General features: G+C 35.4%; 1 protein-coding gene across 2 annotated transcripts in view; it reads left to right on the forward strand.

Moving 5' to 3' along the window:
- The window catches only part of dcbld1 (discoidin, CUB and LCCL domain containing 1), a 36,679-nt gene that overhangs the window by 2,899 nt on the left and 13,327 nt on the right, over nucleotides 1-20,453 (forward strand). Inside the window, exons 2-6 of one of the 2 annotated variants that reach the window (XM_052586953.1) lie at nucleotides 2,066-2,284; nucleotides 5,008-5,151; nucleotides 5,613-5,664; nucleotides 6,656-6,728; nucleotides 18,605-18,738. In XM_052586953.1, the coding sequence (XP_052442913.1) occupies nucleotides 2,066-2,284; nucleotides 5,008-5,151; nucleotides 5,613-5,664; nucleotides 6,656-6,728; nucleotides 18,605-18,738 (622 nt within the window). The remainder of the gene's footprint in view (nucleotides 1-2,065; nucleotides 2,285-5,007; nucleotides 5,152-5,612; nucleotides 5,665-6,655; nucleotides 6,729-18,604; nucleotides 18,739-20,453) is intronic. The other variant, XM_052586954.1, reaches the window with a different exon arrangement.

Raw genomic sequence — 20,453 nt, forward strand, 5'->3', positions numbered from 1 at the left:
GTTTGTTCATATACAATTTGCCTAAAAATTGGTTTGACATTTTTTTTTCTCTCTCTCTCCTGGCTGTTTTCTAATTTCTGGAGTGATAATGGAGATTTTGATTCATGGAGAGCGATTCAAAATCCCCTCTGTAAAAACCTTAATATGTCATCAAAATGAACCAAGAATTTTAAACCAGGATTTATCCAGTGTTCAAGTTTCTGGAAATGTGTGCAAATTAATGCATATTAAATTAGTAGTCTCATATTTAAACACAATTTCAGATAGCTTGTGATACAAAAAAGCATCAAGTATCTTATTGTAATCAGTCAATGGGGAATTTAGTTTTTTGGCTCTATTTACTGAAAATGTCTTGGCTTAAGTAGTCATAGCTTTAAGTTCGTTTGAATGGCTGTGATTAACATATGATGTCATTCCTCCACCACCTGCCCTAAGGTTTTCTTCCATTAGTTTTATTTATTTATTTATTTATTTTTTTTGCACCGACCCAACCCTACATCTGGATGGAGTTCAGACGCCACCACAAAGGCCACTGTGTGTCCGCTAGTATTTAGCACTGATGTAATACTAGCTAAGGTCAAAGAAAGCTTTTTTAGTTAGTGCGGGTGAATGTTCCCTTAGAAACTCACCAGAGCTATTTATAACATCGGTCCCATTTCATTCCTCATGTCATTTAAGAATGCCGCCAATGTCACAAAACTTTGGGGTCTTAGAGTCTGTAATGCGCATACATCAGCGCCAAGTTCCTGCGTGGCTGCAGGATGTTCAGCTGTCTAGAAAAAAGGAGTTTGTGGTGCCATCACAGGTGCGAGTGCCTTTACTGTGGGAGACAGTGGTATAACAGAGCCATAACATATCAGTGAACAGTGACAGTCTTGACAATACTCGCACAAATGCTGATATACACAGCGTGGGAGCTCTCCTCCATATGACTTGTGTCCGGCAGCTGACGGTTTCTAACACCACCTTTGTCGCTGATGAGTGGGCATATGTGAGGAACATCTAATTTCCTCTCTGATAAGGGTGGTGTATTGTCTTTTCATTTCAAAAGTTATACTTAGATCTAAGTAGAGGCTTCTTCTGGTGTTTTGATTTATCTTAGGGGCATGTGCATGTCCAAACACTGAGTTAATCAAACTTTTTGCTGGCTGATATAATATTATTTGGTTTACGTTAGTTTGGCGTGTTTTGGCTTGTTGGGTTCATCTAATCTTTTGTTGCAAGAGTATCAAGTATTGTGCATTTAGAGTCTTGCTTGCTGTTATGTAATAGATTGAATTGCTGTTCGAATATATTAAAGAGTTTAAAGAGTTTAATGAGTTTGGTTTGGCTTGGATTAATATTGTCTTCTAAGAAATAAGGTAAAAGCTTAAATTCAATTGATTTCTTTGCCATTAGTGACACCAAACTGAACTGCAAAAATAGTTTGTGTGTTAAATTGGCCTACCTAATTATGTTTAATCTGACAACTTGTAAATAACTTAAATTTTGTTTCTTCATTGGGTGAAGATCTATTGGCAGAGCCTGATTATTGGCCAGAATTTTGTGGATTTTAGCAGCGTTCTGGCAGCTTATTCAATGTGTGTCCATTTACATTTCAATGTAAACATTTTTTTAGAAGAACATGCCTTTCAAAAGCTTTTTATGCTTATGCTTAATTTTTTTTTAGTTTATTTTAAAATGTAATTTAGTCCTGTGATGCAAAGCTGAATTTTTAGCTTCATAAGTCTCCAGTGTCACATGATCCTTCAGAAATCATTCTAATATGCTGATTTGATGCTCAAGAAACATTTCTTCTTATTATGCTTCTTATTTTTATCGATTGAATACATCCTTGCATTAATAAAACTAATTTCCTGATATCTTTTTGTCTTAAATTCTTTTTTTTTTTAGTAATGTTGTTGGACATGTAATCATTTTCAATGATCATCTCTAATTTTAAAATATAAGCTGTACATTTCCATACTTAAAGTACTAAATATTGATAGTGTCTTGATAGTCTTGTTCTTCCTGGGTCTGGTTGGAGCATGTTATATTACAACAAATTGTCATATTTCTTTTACAGATGATGGCTGTGGTCATTATGTCCTCGGTCAAGAGAGTGGTGTCTTGTCCTCCAAGAACTACCCAGGAACTTACCCCAACAACTCCTGGTGTGAATGGCGGCTTCACGTACCAATTGGCCACACTATTGTCCTTAAGTTTGGAGACCTGAACGTGGAGAAGAAGGACTGTGATTCTGACTATTTGAAGGTTCTGAAAGGATCGTATGGGGCAGAAAATGGTGAGCTGTTTTATATAATGGTGCTTACATAATATGTTGTTTTCTCAGCCATTATCTAGCGATTCCCTAGTGGCTACTACATCCTCCGTCTGAGTCAAGCAATATGAAAACCAGATGTTTTCAGTGGTGAATGATGGAACAGCTTGCTGTGTTCTGAGATCTTCATCTTTTGTCATCAGGGCTTTCTTGTTTGATTAATGGAAAGTGTGGTGGATTAAGTTGTTTTTGTCTGAGTGGTTTTCTTGGTGCATTTCTCAACAAGAAGAACAATCTCTTGCTGACTAATAGACTAAAGGACATTCTGACGGCTGCATTTGAATTTAAAAGTAAAGCGAGGCACCAGAAGTAATGATTGTTTTCAAACAGGTTTCCTATACCTCCTTTGGTTGTAAAAAACAGATAAAGCTCCACCAACTGAAACCGTTTGTTGAGCCAATGTTGTTGTATGGTGCTGAAATAAAGTGCTATATGAAACACTGCTGTATTTAAAATTTGAAATGTACTGGTTGTACTTGTGCAATCATATTATGATATAGTTGATCATACACTCTTTAGTCAGTTTAAACTCCCCTACATCACATTACTGTGAGTAAACCTGTAAAAGCTCTATAAATCAGAACACTGTCATGAGTCTGCACCAGTCACACATTGATAAGTTTACTGTAAAGCAGGAGGAAACCACAGAAAGCAGTGTGTCAGAGAATGTTTCAGCGTTTATGGGGAAATGTTGCCAAATCTTCCTGTTTCCTAAAGGATACTGTCACTTGTTATAACCGGTATTACACTGGCCCCGGGGCTAAATTATGAAGGACCATAGTATCAGTAAGATCTGACGCTATCGGTTCTGCTTTCGGTACTGGAGGGGAAAAAATTAATGTACTATGTATTTTTGCTTAATAATGTTCTCTTGCACATTTTATCTCACCAAACATTTCTAATGTGCAATCATATTAAAACGTTTGTCTGTGAGATCTGCGAGATCTCTCATGCGCGCCACGGAGGCTGTCTGTCAGTCACACACACACACCACAACAAGCGCGGCGCATGCACACACACAACAGTACGAAAACTCCCACTTAATAATAAAGAGTGACGATGGCGAAGAGATTTGCTTGATAAAGTTATCGTGCACATTTTATCTTACCAAACATTTCTAATTTGCAATATTATTAAGACGTTTGTCTGTGAGATCTGCGAGATCTCTCATGCGCGCCGCGGAGGCTGTCTGTCAGTCACACACACACACAACAAAAACGAGGGCGGTACATGCATAACAGTATGAAAACTCTCGCTTAATACAAAGAGTGATTTCAAAGTTTGGTTATACTTCACTAGAGTTAATGCAGACAACGCTCGTTGTCATAAGTGCAACAATTTTTGCATGTAAGGGCGGAAACACATGCAATCTGTCAAAGCATCTTTCAAAGTGCATTTTGTGCATTATGGCTGTTTCTTGCACTACAAATAATTGTTTTGTTAATTTTACATTAAAAAAAATAAAGAAATGTTAATTCTGTTCTCAACTTGTTCTTAAAACAAAACACACAACAAAAAGTACCGATAAGAATACCGTTAAAGTACCGTACCGTTAAGCAGTATCGGTAAGAGTAGTAATACCGTTAAAACCTTAACAATACCCATCCCTTTTTCTGATATTTGTTTATTTTGACTGAGCATGCTGTTTTTGCACTATATTGTGATTTAAAAAATTGGAATAGTGCACAGATTAAGTAGTATTCTGAGTGTAAATGCATTTCAGATAAAAAGGTAACAATATTTTATATATATAACAATATATAAGGTGTGAAATATTTTAATGAAAGATTTTGCTGAATAAGATTAGGTAAATTTGTAAATGATTGCTCCCTCGAAATGCCTTGACTTGTGGATACATGGTCAAACATATGCTGAACATGTCTGTGCATTATTTTAATCCAAAAAATGTGTGTTTATGGATATCACAGCAGCTAAAATTTCATTGTCGATTATGTAAGTGTCAAATTCACCAGAATATAATTCTGGTACCTTTAATTCAAAAAAAGAAAAATATATATTATTGGCAGTTCTTGTGTTCATTCAATTTCCTCATTTTGTTTGATCAAATCCAACATTCCAGTTTCAAAAATGTTAAAGTGCTTTACTTTTAAGCATTATTCTTCCTTCTGGTCATTGGAAGACCTTGGTAGATATGAGAAATTCATATAGAGCAAACACTATTATGGTGTCAAGAGTTGAGCCTCAGCTTCAGCCACATCCACCGATCAAAGCGTCCTGCGGCTGGATGGCTGGAATTCCTCTCTGAGGGATTCTTCAACAGCAGTTGAGAGACGTTGGATGACTAAAGCTTTGTGTTGGTGCAGAGTTTGACTGTTGTCATTGACCCTTTGGTCCATTCAGTCATAATGTTTTATAGATTAAAGTGTGCTTATAATCATCAGAGAATATCAGAATCTCATCAGTGTTATCCTTCAATTAGCAGACATGTTATAAATTTCCAGAATCACACTATTTCTGCCTTTTTGGCTTAATAAATTACTTCTACATCATTTTATTATTATTATACTTTTTTTCTTTCACTGTGCACTTGGCAGGTGTTAATGTTGAATCCAGTTTTGTTGAATGTTAATTTGAATTCATTTTATTAATACATCAATGTAAATTTAATTCCTCATCTAGAGTTACATTTTCATGAAGTTTAATAAATGTACTTGCATTTCATCTAGTTTACTGGGAGTACTGTGGTGGTCCGATGCCCAAGCTTACACAGATCCACACAGACTCCAGTGAAGTGACCGTCCGCTTTCGCAGCAGCCAGCACATCTCTGGAAGAGGATTTCTGCTTTCATACTCCACTGAAAACCACAAAGGTATCATTGGTTTAAAATGAAATGTGTGTATAATCTTCCTGTCTCTTGGCTGACCCTCGTGTTAACTCCCAGCTGTGGCCCCATGCTGTGGCTTGCCCCGTTCCCTCATCTGGATGCTTACAGATCCTTTAGGGATGTTTTTATATGACTTGTTTGAACAAAGCAAAGCAATGTTAAAAGGATAGATGATCCAAAAATGAGAATTGTCTTTTCTTTTTTTAGTTCTTGATAGTCTGTGGTCTTTGTTTGTGCCTGTCATGTGAGTGTGAGTGAGGTTTATGTCTAAGTATGTATATGTTTCCATCCTATACATGGAAGTGCAGGAAGTGGGTCCGTCATCCTTTGTGAGGCTCATGTCCTGTAGTTGTTGTTGTTGTTGTTTTTGAGTTCTTTTGGGGAGACACTTCTGATCTGCTTTATTTTTATCCTTATTGTGTGGCCTCCTCTGCTTTCCTCCACAGAGCTGCTGACATGTTTGGACAGAGGCAGTCATTTCCCAGCAGGAAAGTACAGGTGAGAATATGTCTTCAGCATATAGAAACCTGGAAAAAGCTGACCAATAAAGCATTTTTTCAGTCTTATAAAAATAAGTGTATGCATACATTATTTTAAAAATTAAAGTATACACTTTACTTGTATTTAATATGCTTTCTATGTATATAAAATATATTTTTTTTACATTTAATTTTCGTCAGACACCAAAATGGGACACTTCGTCTTTGGCCTGATTTTATTATTATTATTCTTTTTAATAATAATAATAATACTTTTTATGATTATAGATCAGATTATTTTTATTTTTTTTATTGTGTGTAATTATTCCATTTGTTTTTTTTAATATAATAATATTATACAAAAAGCCTCTAGTTAATATAGTTAATACACCACTAGTTAATAAAAACTCAATATTTTTCAGAGACCTTATTATTAATTATTGTACAGTTTATGCGTGTATATGTATATGTGTGTGTGTGTGTGTGTTTATCTATCTATCTATCTATCTATCTATCTGTGTGTGTGTGTGTGTGTGTACTTATTTATTTGCTTGCTTAAATGCACAAATACACTACAGTAAAAAGTTTATACAATTAATAAGAAAAATCCAAGTGTAATTTTCAGTTATAAATGGAATGACTCTTGAGGCAGGATGGAATGTAAAACCAGCCATTTGACACACTCTTTAGAAAAAAAAAGTACAATTGCATCATCACAATAGCTTGAATAAAAATGAATATATACATAAATATAGTGCATGTATTGAAAATATTAAATATATATTGCCCAGACCTATTTACAGCTGTTCAGTTGAAATATATCCAAGCCACAATACATTACATTATAAAAAAGTAACTCTAGGTAATAGTCACAGTTTTCCAGACTATATCTCATGCCATCAGTGATTATAATTTTAGTTTCTCACTCAGCTTTATCTCTTCAGAGCCGTCGGCTATAATTAACTGATGTGCTGTAAGCAGATATTTCTCTTTGTTCTCGTCCCGTATAGGAAGTACTGTCCGGCCGGATGTGCAGCGGTGACGGGAGACGTGTCTGGGGACATTTCCCTGGGTTATAGACATGTGAGTTGCATCTCGTTGTTTTCCTCAGGTGTGGCTGGCATGCCGTGGCTTATTCCGCGTTCGTGGGTGAACGTTAGGCAAGCTGTGGGTTTGTTTACAAGGCTGACGTGCAGCCAAGCCGATGCTCAGCGGGGGGCTTCCTGAACAGGCTTCAGATGCAGCGGCTCGGCCAGGAAAAGCAGCTTCTCTAAGCAGATTTTCCCACAGGTGCTCAGGCCTCTAGGGCCTTGACGGGGAATGTTAAGCAGGCCAGCGGTCGGGGGTGGAATGCGCTAATGGCTCGTCCCATTGTCTGACAGCCATTTGTTGTGACAGGGCTTTTTGTATGAGTATGTGGATGCCCTGAGGATACGCAGTGACAGATCATTTGTGCTGCTTCCATTGTTCTCCCTGGTCACTTAAGTGGGCAGTGAACTCTGAATGAAAGGAGTTTATGTAATTGTGCATAGTTTTCCAGCGAATCGGGGTTGGAGCTTTGGGTTACGCGAGGGATTGGCCGAGCAGCAATGGATAGTTTGATGTGGAGAGAATCATGTGCTTGGGCTTTGAGGTATAACTCAAGAAGTTAAGGGCCTTTCTGAAGGCTTAGCATTGTGGTAAAATCTCTTCTTATTTGTGAAAGCAAAGCTGGCTGAGCTTTATGTGCATCATGGCATTGATTATTTTCAGGGCAACTGAAAGGTTCTTTTCATTTGAATCAGATGTTTTTTGCATGAGCATAGCTTAATCTCTTAAAAACCAAAAGTAGAGTAACCTTACTGATCAGTGAGAAGGAAAACTGTAGCAAAAATAATGTCTATTTCCATGAATCCATAAGTGAAAATTCTTCTATTTTGCAGCTTTGTAATTAAATGTTGTTGTTTTTTTCCTTCAAGCTGTTTTATTATCAGCAGGATTTGAGAATAAAAATTCAAAAGAGCATATTGTGGATCAAGTAAGAAAATCTGACTTTTTTTTTCTTTTGTACTTTAAAAAAAAGTTTACATTTTAAATTAATATAAAGTTTTTACATTTGGTTTCAGAGTTTTGGACACCAAAATCATGTGAAAAAAATGACAAATAATATAAATATAAAGTAGTGCTGTCAAGTTTTTGTTAAATTATTTTAGTGTGTACTGTGTATATTTATTATGTATTGTTAAACAGAACAATTTTGTCTTTACGGTTCCAATACTTATGGAGCGCATAGTATATATAAATGCACACACATGCATGTATAAATTTAAGAAAAATGTTAAGTTTATATATTAAATATTTTTATATAATATTAATTGTATGAATATAAATATATACATGGAAATATTTTCAAAATGTATACTGTATGAGTGTGTATTTATATATACATGACAAAATATACACTGTTTACAGGAATATATTATGTAATATATTATTTTGGATGTGATTAAAACCCCTTAACTATCACTCACATTTTTGAACATAGACTTTATAGTGCATGATTCAAACTTACATTTTTATAATTCATGAATGAAAACATTTTGAAACATGATATTGATGTACCATTTACATGGTAATGCAATGTCTTATTTTAAAATGGGTTTTAAAGGATGGATTTTGAGATTTTAAGTTTTCAGTTGATATATAATTTCTGATCATTTCTAAAATGTGATAGAGAAAAAGGCAATGAAGAAGTCTTTTTAAACAAAGGTCAGAACTCCTGTTATAATGTAGATTTTTGAGGGTGCACTCTTGTCATAAATTAATCTTACTTTTCCTAAATAATTTTGAACAAAGGGAGTCTTAGACCTTTCCAACGATATATAGTTTGTCAAGATTAGATTAGATTTGATTGTAATATAGTGAAGTAAATGTCGGCATCCCGTATACGGGACGGGGTGACAGTTAAGAGCACTAATATAAAGTTATTATCTGAAAAAAAAAACATTATATTTATAGTAATAGTTTGTAGTAATGAAACCATGTTTACTACTTTTACTTTTTAAGTTTAAGATTATAACTTATTCAGCAAGGACTCAATCATTTGATCAGAAGTTACAAAAAAAAAATGTATGAAAAGAAAATCAAGTAAATGCTTTTATTTTAAACTTTCTATTAATCAAAGAATCTTCAAAATGTATTACTGGTTCTCAAAAATGTTATGCAGCGCAATTGTTTGATACTGAGAGGATAAGAAGTATTTATTGATCGCCAAATCAGGACATAGAATGATTTCTGAAGGGTCATGTTACACTGAAGACTGGAGTATTGATGCTGAATGCAGTTATTATGACATTATAGGAATAAATTACATTTGATAAATATATTAGTAGAAAACAGTTATTTTAAATTATAATATGTAAGAACTATTGGTTAATTAATCAGCCAATGTGGTCCAACCTAGATATCGGTGTTGGCAAAACCCACTATTGGTCGACCTCTAATAAATATATATATAGGGAGTATATATAAATTTAGGAAGTGAATATAACAGAAATAGACTACAATATGTAACACCGGAAGAAATAGGAAAATGCACATTCTGGCTATTGGAAAATCCAGTGTGTCAGACCGTGACTATCTCTCTGTATTGTATTTTACTAATGATACATTTCCATGGACTAAAGTGATGGTAGGAGGAAGGCTTTCTGCTTTAAGTTGTCCTAACCCCCATCACGGATCACAGGTTTTCAAGAGAGACAACAGACACACGGCTCCAGGCTCAAACTCGCACAACAGGGTCTTAACCCACAATGGAAGACAAGGGGGTGCATTTCCACCCTGCTGCTGTCTGCTTTGATACGCGAGTGTGGAGGGCTTTAGAAAGAGCTAGAGCGATTGATTACTTCATATTGGCTTTTGTGTAGATGGGGTGGAGCAGTGGACTCTGGGATTACAGACAGATAATGTGACTGCAGTGAGGGTGTGGATCAGCAGTCACTCCAACACACACACATTTATTTATTATCTTGCCACCTTATTCTGAGTTCTAGATTCATCAGAACACTTTGAGAGACTGAATGAATCAAAGGAATGAAATCTGTTTGGACATATAACACCACCCCCTTTTATGCAAATAAATTAAACTGAATTCCTAAAGTGGGGGATCAGAGCCACCTAAAAGGGGAATACCCCCCCGCCATTTTCCAAAACAAAATTCAGGCCCTGGTTCATCTGACTGGATATGTAGTCTATTCAAAACTAGAAGTGAAAAGAGAAAATGACCTGTACGTTTTCTTTTTAAAAGTTGTTCTTTAAACAGTATGTATGTAGCTATGAGTAATTGTTAAATAATTTACATTTATTAAACTAACCATGTTTTGTGTGGTTGTATATATACATTAATTAGTTTTAACGATAGCGAATTAGCAGAGGCTAAGGGCTTTTCATGTAACTGCCATGTTGGAATCTTTTTTAAAAGTTTTTTTTTTTTATGGAATTTAGTAAAAATCCAGTACATTATAGCAACTACATAGCACCACACTAAAAGCACCCAGAACACTGTAGCATTGCAGTAGTGTTTTGCATGGGCCAGCACAACTTTTATGCATCATAAAACAAAGGTAATGACTGCAGTTGTTAGATAGGGCTGTATTTATGGCCCTGACTGGAGGTGACATGTTCAGGTTAATGAAGCATCTCTGTCTGAATGCAAAGCAGCTGTTTCTGCTGATAACACACAATACATCTTCTGTTACCTCATCACGGTAATGATTTGCAAGTGGCTAAAGGGCTCAATGTAAAACACCAGACCACCCCAAAGACCATACATACTTTTATTCAGTCTTTCTGCCATAGTCATTTTGCTCAAACTTTTTAAGTGAGCTTGCTTCTGGAAAGTTCATTTATTTATTTACATTTTTAAAATTAATTTAATCTTCAGCTTTAAGATTCAAAGTAAAATTTACTTTTAAGTATTCAAAAGTAGCAAAAACTTGTGTGGTTAATATTTAATATGAAAAAAGGAAGAAAGTTTTTGGCATGTTGCAGATGAGCAAGCAAAAAATTACATATTGCAGATGGATATTAAGAAACATCCAGATTTGTGACCATGGACCACAAAACCTTAAAGGGGGGGTGAAATGCTATTTCATGCATACTGAGTTTTTTACACTGTTAAAGAGTTGGATTCCCATGCTAAACATGGACAAAGTTTCAAAAATTAAGTTGTACGTTTGAAGGAGTATTTCTATTCCAAAAATACTCCTTCCGGTTTGTCACAAGTTTCGGAAAGTTTTTTTCGAGTATGGGTCTGTGTGACGTTAGATGGAGCGGAATTTCCTTATATGGGTGCTAAGGGCGCGTTTGCCGGAAGAGCACGCGCTCCCGTATAGCAGAGCAGAGAGAGGCTGTGCACAGACAATCACTCATCACAGCGAGAGCGTCGCGAAATGTCACAAAAGGAGTGTGTTTTTGGTTGCCAGGGCAAGACAACCCTGCACAGATTACCAAAAGAGAAACAGCATTAAGGGACCAGTGGATGGAGTTTATTTTTACAGAGCATCAACGGAGTTGTGCAAGTGTTTGTGTTTGTTCCCCTGCATTTCGAAGATGCTTGTTTTACAAACAAAGCCCAGGTTGACGCTGGATTTGCACATCGTTTATTTCTTAAGGATAATGCAATCCCAACGAAAAAGGGTCACGATCGTGTGTTGGAACCGCAGGCGGTGAGTAAAACTGCTTCAAATATCTCTGTGTTATTAACTTAGCTATCGGCGTGTAAGCACATCAAGTAAACAACATGCGATGTTGTCATCAAACTGCACGAGTAAAACTGCTTCAAATATCTCTGTGTTGTTTACTTAGCTATCAGCGCGTAAGCACATCAAGTAAACAACATGCGATGTTGTTATCAAACTGCACTTTCCACATGTACAGCTTAAAAAAAAAAAAAAATAGATGACAAAGTGGAACTTAGTCATTTTCCAAAACCGCTAAGCAAATATATACAGTTTCAGTACATACCACATAGAGAAGCCTTTGCTGATGCTGCTCTTGTTAAATTTCAGCCTCTGGATCTGTGTCACAGCTTCCAGACGCGCTCAACACAAAATCCTACTGGCGCTCGTGATTCTTTAGCTCCGCCCACACGTCACGCCTCTAGGCGTTCGTGTTTTTCCGGGAAAAATCGGTACAGACTATCTTTCTCTTATGAATATAATAAAACTAAAGACTTTTTGGAGTTATGAAGGATGCAGTACTACTCTATAGGTACTCAAGATTAACAGGATATTGAGTGAAAATGAGCATTTCACCCCCCCTTTAAGTCTTAAGTCGCTGGGTATATTTTTAGCAATAGCCAAATAAGCATTGTATGGGTCAAAATGATCAAATTTTCTTTAATGCTGAAAATCATTAGAATATTAAGTAAAGATCATGTTCCATGAAGATTGCTAATAATTAATCTGGATTCTGAATTAAACTTCAAGATATTTATTTATTTATTTATTGTTTTCACCCTCAGATTCCAGATTTTTTTTAAATATTTGTATCTCCGATAAATAATGTCTGATCCTAACATGCATCAATGGAAAGCTTATTTTATTCAGCTTTCAGATGATGTATAAATCTCAATTTAAAATATAGCTGCAAGCAGCGATGGCGGGCTCAAGCCACCAATGCCATCGCCACCCCGGTGGCATCAGGTAAACTGTGCCCAGCGGGCACATGCATTCACAATATCCCTCTGGCAGTGAGGTTTTAAAGGATATGGCAGTTAAAGGGTTAATCCGAATCATCAAGACTTTAAAATCACATTCACAGAACAATATATATAACTTTAGTGACACTTTACAATAATATTTCATTTCTAAACATTATGTTAACACGAACAATATTTATATAGCATTCATTCATGTCAGTTAACATTCCAAACTTAAACATTAAAACATTGTTTTATTGTGATTTTTTTCCAAGCACATTTTACCAATTCCAAACCATATCAATCTTAATAACTACCATTATTTTTTATTTAATCATTTATGAGTGCTATACAATAGTCCAGGAAAGCTGGAAGAGAAAAACTCCTTATATTCATGTGTGCAGAATTATTGGGCATGTTTTCTTTTACAGATGAAATGCGCTAAAAAAAGAGTTTTAACTCTGTAAAGCCTGTGAGAAATATCAAACACAAATGCAATACAGAAATTGATAAGTTAAGACTTGGCCATTGTACAAAAAATGCTGACTGGGTCATGAGGTCAGAAAAGAAGAAGAAAAAAACAGGTCAAGAAGAACTGACAAAAAGAATTGCAAAATAATTAGGAATTAATGTGAAGATTAATTTTTAGTCAATTCTGCAAGACAGACTTTCAGGAAAAGGGGTGGAATAAAAAAGAGCTCCTAAATCTTAATCCCGGATTCTGGAAGATATATTCCTCAAACCATTGGACAAGAGAAGGTGGTGCTGGTCCTTCACGAGTCACTCTAATCTGTTCATAAAGCCTATATATAAAGTCTTAATATATAGTATTTCACAATACTTCATGGTATTCTAATTAAATCATTTTTTGGAATCTTAGATCTCTCAGAACCTGACACAGAGTAATTCTGGAGACTCCAGGAAAGTGGCAGTTCTGTAAAATGTTGGCGCTGGAGACTAAATGCTCCCTGATAGTTTCACACCTAATTCACTTACACACACACACACACACATTACCCACAGTGACAGAGGGACAGAGTTACATCAGATGTTTGATAGTTTTTTAATTTTCTATCATCCATATAGTGTTGTATAGTCATGAAACTATGCATATTTCCTCAGAATGACTTGTCTTCTATGTGTACATTTTTTTGAAGTGTTTAGAAGCTGCACTTTAAAAAAATAAAAAGACATTTACTGGTTACTTTTTTACTGTTATTTCAATAAATCACCACGACAAAACCATTCAAGCTATCCAAAATTCATTCGCACCTGTTCTGTAAGATAAATTCTTTAAACAGTGGTAAAAGAGGATGTGGGGCTGAACCTTCAAGAGTCACTCAAAACTTATCTGTCCATAAAGCCTATAAAGAATTATTTCTTAATATACAGTTCACAATACTTCAGCTTGTTATTCTAATTAAGTGAGGGTCATTTTATCAGTAAATACATAAAATTCATATTATTTTTCTTTGAAAGATTTCTATAAATGATTTAAATCATACTCGTTTCTACAATAATTATTTAAAAGTAATCCTATAGCTCCATCTGGTGGCCATTATTGGTACTAAGAATTGCAAGCTTGATTTATAAGTTATGATAGTTTTAATTTTATGCTGGCTCTTGAAAATGTTAAAGCTATGAAACTTACTTTGCTTCCTTCAAATGATGACTTCTACATATATAAAAAATTATGAAGAGATGAAATGAAAAATTTTAAAGATATCGTAAAATAACTATTGTATTTTTTTATGTTACTTTAATAAATCGCTATGGCCACACCATTTAAGGTATCCTAAACCCATTCGCAATTTAACATCTTCAGTATATTAGCATCATGTTGAAAAAGTTTGGTGTGAACTACTTATGTCTTCTCGGAGGAGTATGAATTCATTTTTACATGCTGATTTTATCATAAATCCACAATAAAATTTCTGAGTTCTGTATCAATCTGTGTTGTTGTTTGTTTATTTTTATTTTTTTTATTTTTCATAGGAAGATAACTGAAAAGATTACTCTCCTTTTTAATAAATGTGCTTATAAACCAAGAACAAGCTATTTATAGCTGTATTTATAAACTGCTTACTACTGACTATTAATATTGGGACAAGGCTTTATAAAGCATAAACTGACTATTTACTAATGAGTGCAGTTATTATAAAGTGTTACCAATGCATTTACTAATGTTAACAAATTAGACATTATTTTACAGTGTTATTAAATCCTTTAATGACTTATAAGCATTTGTGAAAGAAGCTTAGTCTTCATCTGTGAACTGAACAGTTTTACTGTTACATCCATGAGATTATGTAAATTAAGATAAATGTCATGTCACAGGATGGAATAGGTCAGTATCAAATGAGTTGAAATTATTATTTGCAGCACAAATAAGTATTTTTAGAATTTTGTTTTTAATTCCTGAAACTGTCAGAAAAGGATAAGGCCTAAGAGATTTCTTAAGCTGTAATGAAAACAGCAATGTTAGCAACAGCAACAAAAAATAACAATTTAAAATAAAAAATTTTTCTGGTGATTAAAGAGATGATTAAGTCTCTCTCTCTCTCTCTCATTGTGTCTGCCACTCAGCTCATGCCCATCCCCCACTCACACACACACTCACACACACACATGCACTCAGTCAGCACACATACATTGCTCAAACAGAGGGACAGAGTGAGTTGAGATGTCTGACAGTTTTTTTTTTAATTTTCTTTTAATCATACAGTGTTGTAAGGTCATGAAACTATGCATATGTCCTCAGAATGATTTGATCTCTGTATGATTTTTTTTTAAAGTGTTTGGAAGCTGCAATTTAAAAATACAAGACAATTAATGATTCCCTTTTTACTGTCATTTCAAAAAATCACCACGACAAAACGGTTCAAGCTAACCAAAATCCGTTCGCAATTTAAGTTCCTCAATGTTTTTTCAACATGTAGACAAAGTTTGGTGAGTATAGTGAACATTTCCTCTGAGGAGAATGCATTAAATCAGAGCTCAATTTAAATATTCAAATAAAAATAGCCGACTTCCTGTTGGTCGTAGCTGATGACTGTGAATTAGAAAGTTGTCCGTCTTGATAAGAACAATTTATGTACCAAGTTTGGTGTCTGTAGCTAAAACTAAACCCCCCACTTTTGACAAAAGGTGGCGCTATAGCATGCCTCCTTCACGCCCTTTTAAAAGCTTTTCCCATTGTCTAGCTATCACTAATACTGATATGTGTTTTTAGTTTCATGTAAATCTGAGGTTGGTGTCTGCCTCAAACTCATCATAACAGAACATTCAAGTTTGACACGTTGCCATGGCAACGCCATATCAGATATCAATATCCCCACAACAGATTTACATCGCCCGTGTTTTGTCATTATTCTGATGAAGTTTTAAGTAAATCGAGTAAAAATAAGATGCTGAATTCAAAACATTTTGAAAATGACTCACTTCCTGCTGCCAGTTGGTGGCGCTATAACGTTGACTCTTAATAGTCACATATATACGATCGGTATCATACAACGAACAAACCAATGAAGTTTGATCAAATTCAGGAAATGTATGTGGATGTTATTAGACATTTCCTGTTTCTCATTTCTCGCCATAATTTCCACGCCTCGCTACGGGCAAACCGTTCAAGATATCAAAAATCCCCTCGCAATTTTTCGTCCCCAATGTCTTGAGATCATGTTCACCGAGTTTCGTGGCGAACGGGTTGAAAACCTCAGAGGAGTATTTCAAATTCCAGAGCATGCTTTTTTTAAACAGCTCTGAATAGCTGACTTCCTGTTGGGCGGAGCCTATGACATAAAGTGTGAAAGTTGTTCGGCTCAATGAGATCTATAAGTGTACCGAGTTTCATATAAATACATGCAAGTCTGTGTGAGCTATGGTTCAAGGTTTCTGAAGGTGTTCCAGGGGGCGCTATAGAGTCCCTGTGCCACGCCCGGGTCCCAGCCTCTGCGGCGTCCTGATGGCCGCAGATTCCAATGTGTGTGCCAATTTTCAAGAGTTTTTGAGCATGTTAAGGCCCCTAAAAACCCCCGGAAGGTTAAATAAAAAATAAAAAAAATATTAAGAATAATCCTTAGAAGAACAATAGGGCTCTTCGCCCCTTCGGGCTTGAGCCCTAAAAATTTGACACTTAAGACCTGTTTTGTGGTCCAGGGTCACATTTAGAGGTCATGCACGTGCTCTCAGGGTCAGAGCTCAGTGTTACTCAACACAATTCAAATGATCATAATGTGATTTCAGATCACAGTGTTCAGATCCCATTATGACTGTTACCTTGCCTCAGTGGCCTGTTAAGTAAAATGGCCTTAAAAAGGTTATTCATGCTATGGCATTTTCTGTGACTAGCATTAGCAGTGGTAGCTAGGGAATGCTAAGCATTTCCACTGGCTGCCACAATTACTGTAATTGTTGCCTCAGAATGAAATTATAAAGCTCTCCTCAGTCAGAAATTTAAATTAATCGATGTTGTTACTAAAAACATGCATGCTTTATGTAATTTATGTTTTAGTAAGTATGAAATACCAGAGCATACTGAATTGAATGCCTGTGCTAGAAGTACGCATATGGGTGTTTTATGGTAGCGGAGACGTGAAATGATTGGCAAAAATGTTTGGTTTTTTTAATCCGTTTTTTTTTAGGGATGCTGATCATAGAGAAGAAAAAATAATAATATATAATTAATAACAGAAACATTACATTTTAAAATGTATTAAAATAGGTGTTTTTCAATTGTAATAAAATTTAACAATAGTCTTCAACAACTGTAAAACAACTGTATACAACTTTTGACCTGCAATGTACGTATTTATGATGTATATAAATAGGATTTTTATATATGCATGCATGTGTGTATGAATATAGATTTTCTTTTTAATAATGTACAGTAGGGGTGTCCCCGACTAAGGATTTTCATAGTCGAATCTGAATTTTCGTATCCAGCCAGTATTCGACTGATAGTCGAATCATATTTTTGGGAGTCGTATCAGACATTGGACAGCCATTATTTAGTATTACTTGCATTACCTTGGAGATACAAATGGGGTAAATCATGTTTTATGTTTTGATTAAAAGATAGTTAACACTAAACATCAGAGAAATCCTAACAATTGCCTTTTTTATTTTTTACAATAGTGCTCTCATTATAACAGTAGCCTATAGTCTAATGTTCTGCATTTATGTTTTGAGCTGAAGAGTGACGCATTTGATAGCAAGTTTTTAACCAATGGGATTTAACTTATAATTTCATATAGAATACGCTTCGTTATGTATGCAACATTACATTAATATTAGGATTTATATGCTGCAAAAAGGGCCCGAATGCACATGAACATATCTGCGCGGCTCTGAGTAAACTCATTTTGTGGACGCGTTCTTTATGCAACAACAGTCAGAAACACGGCAGCTAAACTCACTAAAAAAATCACATTGTTTTATTATAATGGTGTTCTCGTTATAATGGTATGTATATGACAGTCCAGTTATAGTTCTTAATATTCTGCATTGTAGTTTGACATGCTAGGCTGTGCGCTGAAGAGATAATCACCGTAGTACTACAATGAAGCGCTTGACTCAAAACCAAATTCATCTTCTATCGTGTAAATAATGTATCTACAATATATATATATATATATATATATATATATATATATATATATATATATATATATATATATATATATATACCGGCTGAAATGTTTTAAAATCACTTGTAACTTACCTGATCGAAAAAAAACCTGTCTTTGTCAGTTTGAGTCTTGTTAATGTTCACTGCCACCAAGATGCTCCTGTCGGTCACGGATTATGGAAAATTAAACATAAATCTACAGGGGTGGTTGGATTTATTCACGCACTTTAAAAAATATTTATATGGAGCTTCTTTCTTTTCAAATTGTTATTTACAGCTTGATCATAATAGGCTGTGTATTAACTGATTAGGAGAAAACCGTTAGTTCTATGTGAAATCAGACATTTTTTTTCTTAGACAACATATTAATATCCATTTTTTTTTATATCAGCCATTTCTCTGTTAATTACTATAATATGAAGAAAACTGGTTTTATCTGTATTGTTCTAATATTGTTTTTTGTCAACTTAATTGAATTGCCATATTGGTCTTACAAAATTTAGATTTGTTTTAAAGGAAAGTTTGATTTAAAAAAAAATTGATGTGTATAAGTAAAGAAACACTTGTTATGTCTTATAGGCCAATCTCTGTCCTTTCTCTGTCTGTCCCTTCATTGTTGTGTCTGAGTGCTGTCTGTACTTTCTATTTCAGACATCAGTTTTGTGTAAAGCAGCGGTGCATGCTGGGGTCATCATGGATCAGTTTGGAGGACCAGTCACAGTGGAGGAGCACCGAGGGCTCAGTCGTTACCCTGCGGTCAGAGCCAACGGCATCCAGTCAAAAGAGTGAGTTACTGCAGTGGTTTCTGTGGTCTTTCTCTGTGACAGAATCTTGAAGCCTCAGATTTTATCTATGCTCCAGAATGCTTTTATATTCTTGGGTGAGTCAGACATCAGCATGTGGGCTTTCCCAGTACATAAAAAAAATAAAATGTTGATGTTTTAAGTATGTAACTTCCATCTCAAGTGGATTTCTGTCAGCTTGTGTTTACTGTAAGTTTGGCAGAAAAAACAGTTAGGTTAGAGTTAAAAAAAATTGAAATAGTCTGTCTTACAAGTTCCCCTGACAAGTCGCAACATGTCTTATTCTGGCACTTCATCTAACGGCTGTGGCTGGATGTGACCTTGGTAGGTTCTCTAGGACTATAGCAGTTATTATTAAGTGGTGATTCCTGCCTTCTTTTGCTTGATGAATGGTTCAGTTACTACCTAATGTGAGGGACACTCTGTCTGTGGTTTCTGTTGCGAGCTGTCTTCATGGAATTGGGGGGCAGGTTGAGAAAGAAATCGGGATTGACTCTTGTTATAGTCTCTGAGGAGTGCTTGACGTGTCCACTGAGGAGTGATTTATTAGGAGGACAATAGGCAGCTCTCTAAAGCCAGATATACTTTAATAAATTAAATACCTGGTACAAATACTGATTAAGATCATTTTTTCTTTTTTTGACCAGTTAATGATAGGAATAGTAGATGGAGTAAACCGGAAATGATAAGGAAAAGAGGAAGGAAGGGGGATCAGAAAATGATGATGCAAGTCTGACTCGACCTAGCCACCTCCCTTAATGTGACAAGAGCATGAACTAGGCCACAGTGCATAGTTTATTTTGTTCTATTAAAAGGAGCTAGAAATTATAATCACAGCAGTCTTTGGAATTGGTTACTGGGCATTCTGAATAGATTTTAGTGTGTTGCTTATCTGTTGCTAGGGAGTTGCTATACTAGTATTACTGGGGTCTACTGGTTGTTTTTTAATGGGATGCAATATGCTTTTTTGGGTGTTCACTAGGGCATTGCCGTGCAGTTACCCTTCTTTCATTGACATGGTTCAGCTCTCAGCCAGTTCTCAGTTCTCTGACTAGCCGGTCAGTGTAAAAGTCTAGTGTGTGGATTTATTTGTCATCCACTGCCACTTTTGCTGAGCTCCGTTTTCACAGTTTGTTAGCAACCTGTTGTTGTTCACATGTGTGTTGTGAGACTACATTTCTCCACCAAGCCACCAACATCACTAGTTAAGAGGTTCTAGTTTAGAAAGTTGCTGGATGTTCTAAATGGATTTTGGTGCTTTGCCATGTGCTGCCTAGTGTGTTCTGGATTATAAGTGCATTGTTATGCAGTTATTAGGTGTTATAACGAATGCATTTTATTGCATTGTTGTTTCTGCCTGCTAGATCATTGCTATATAGTTCTGTTTGTTTGGAAGTGCATTTCTGTGATCGCTAGGGTGTCTGTCCTGGATGTGAGTTATTTAATTTTGTCTTATTTATTTACCCATTTACTAATTATTATTTATTTTTATGCATTTAATTTATTCTTTAAATGAACCAAATTATGAGGAAGAGAGAAATAGCAATAGTGTTGCTTGTCTTAGCAAGCACTTCAAATGTTAATGCAAATCATGAAGTTGCACTTGTGGATTAGCCATTTATTTCACAAACCTATTGATCAGTCAAACTAAACCCATCATCTCCACTCTAAGGAGATTATGTTGATGGCGTAGCGGT

The sequence above is a fragment of the Carassius gibelio genome, chromosome B20, assembly GCF_023724105.1.
Source record: "Carassius gibelio isolate Cgi1373 ecotype wild population from Czech Republic chromosome B20, carGib1.2-hapl.c, whole genome shotgun sequence".
Lineage (NCBI taxonomy): Eukaryota > Metazoa > Chordata > Actinopteri > Cypriniformes > Cyprinidae > Carassius > Carassius gibelio.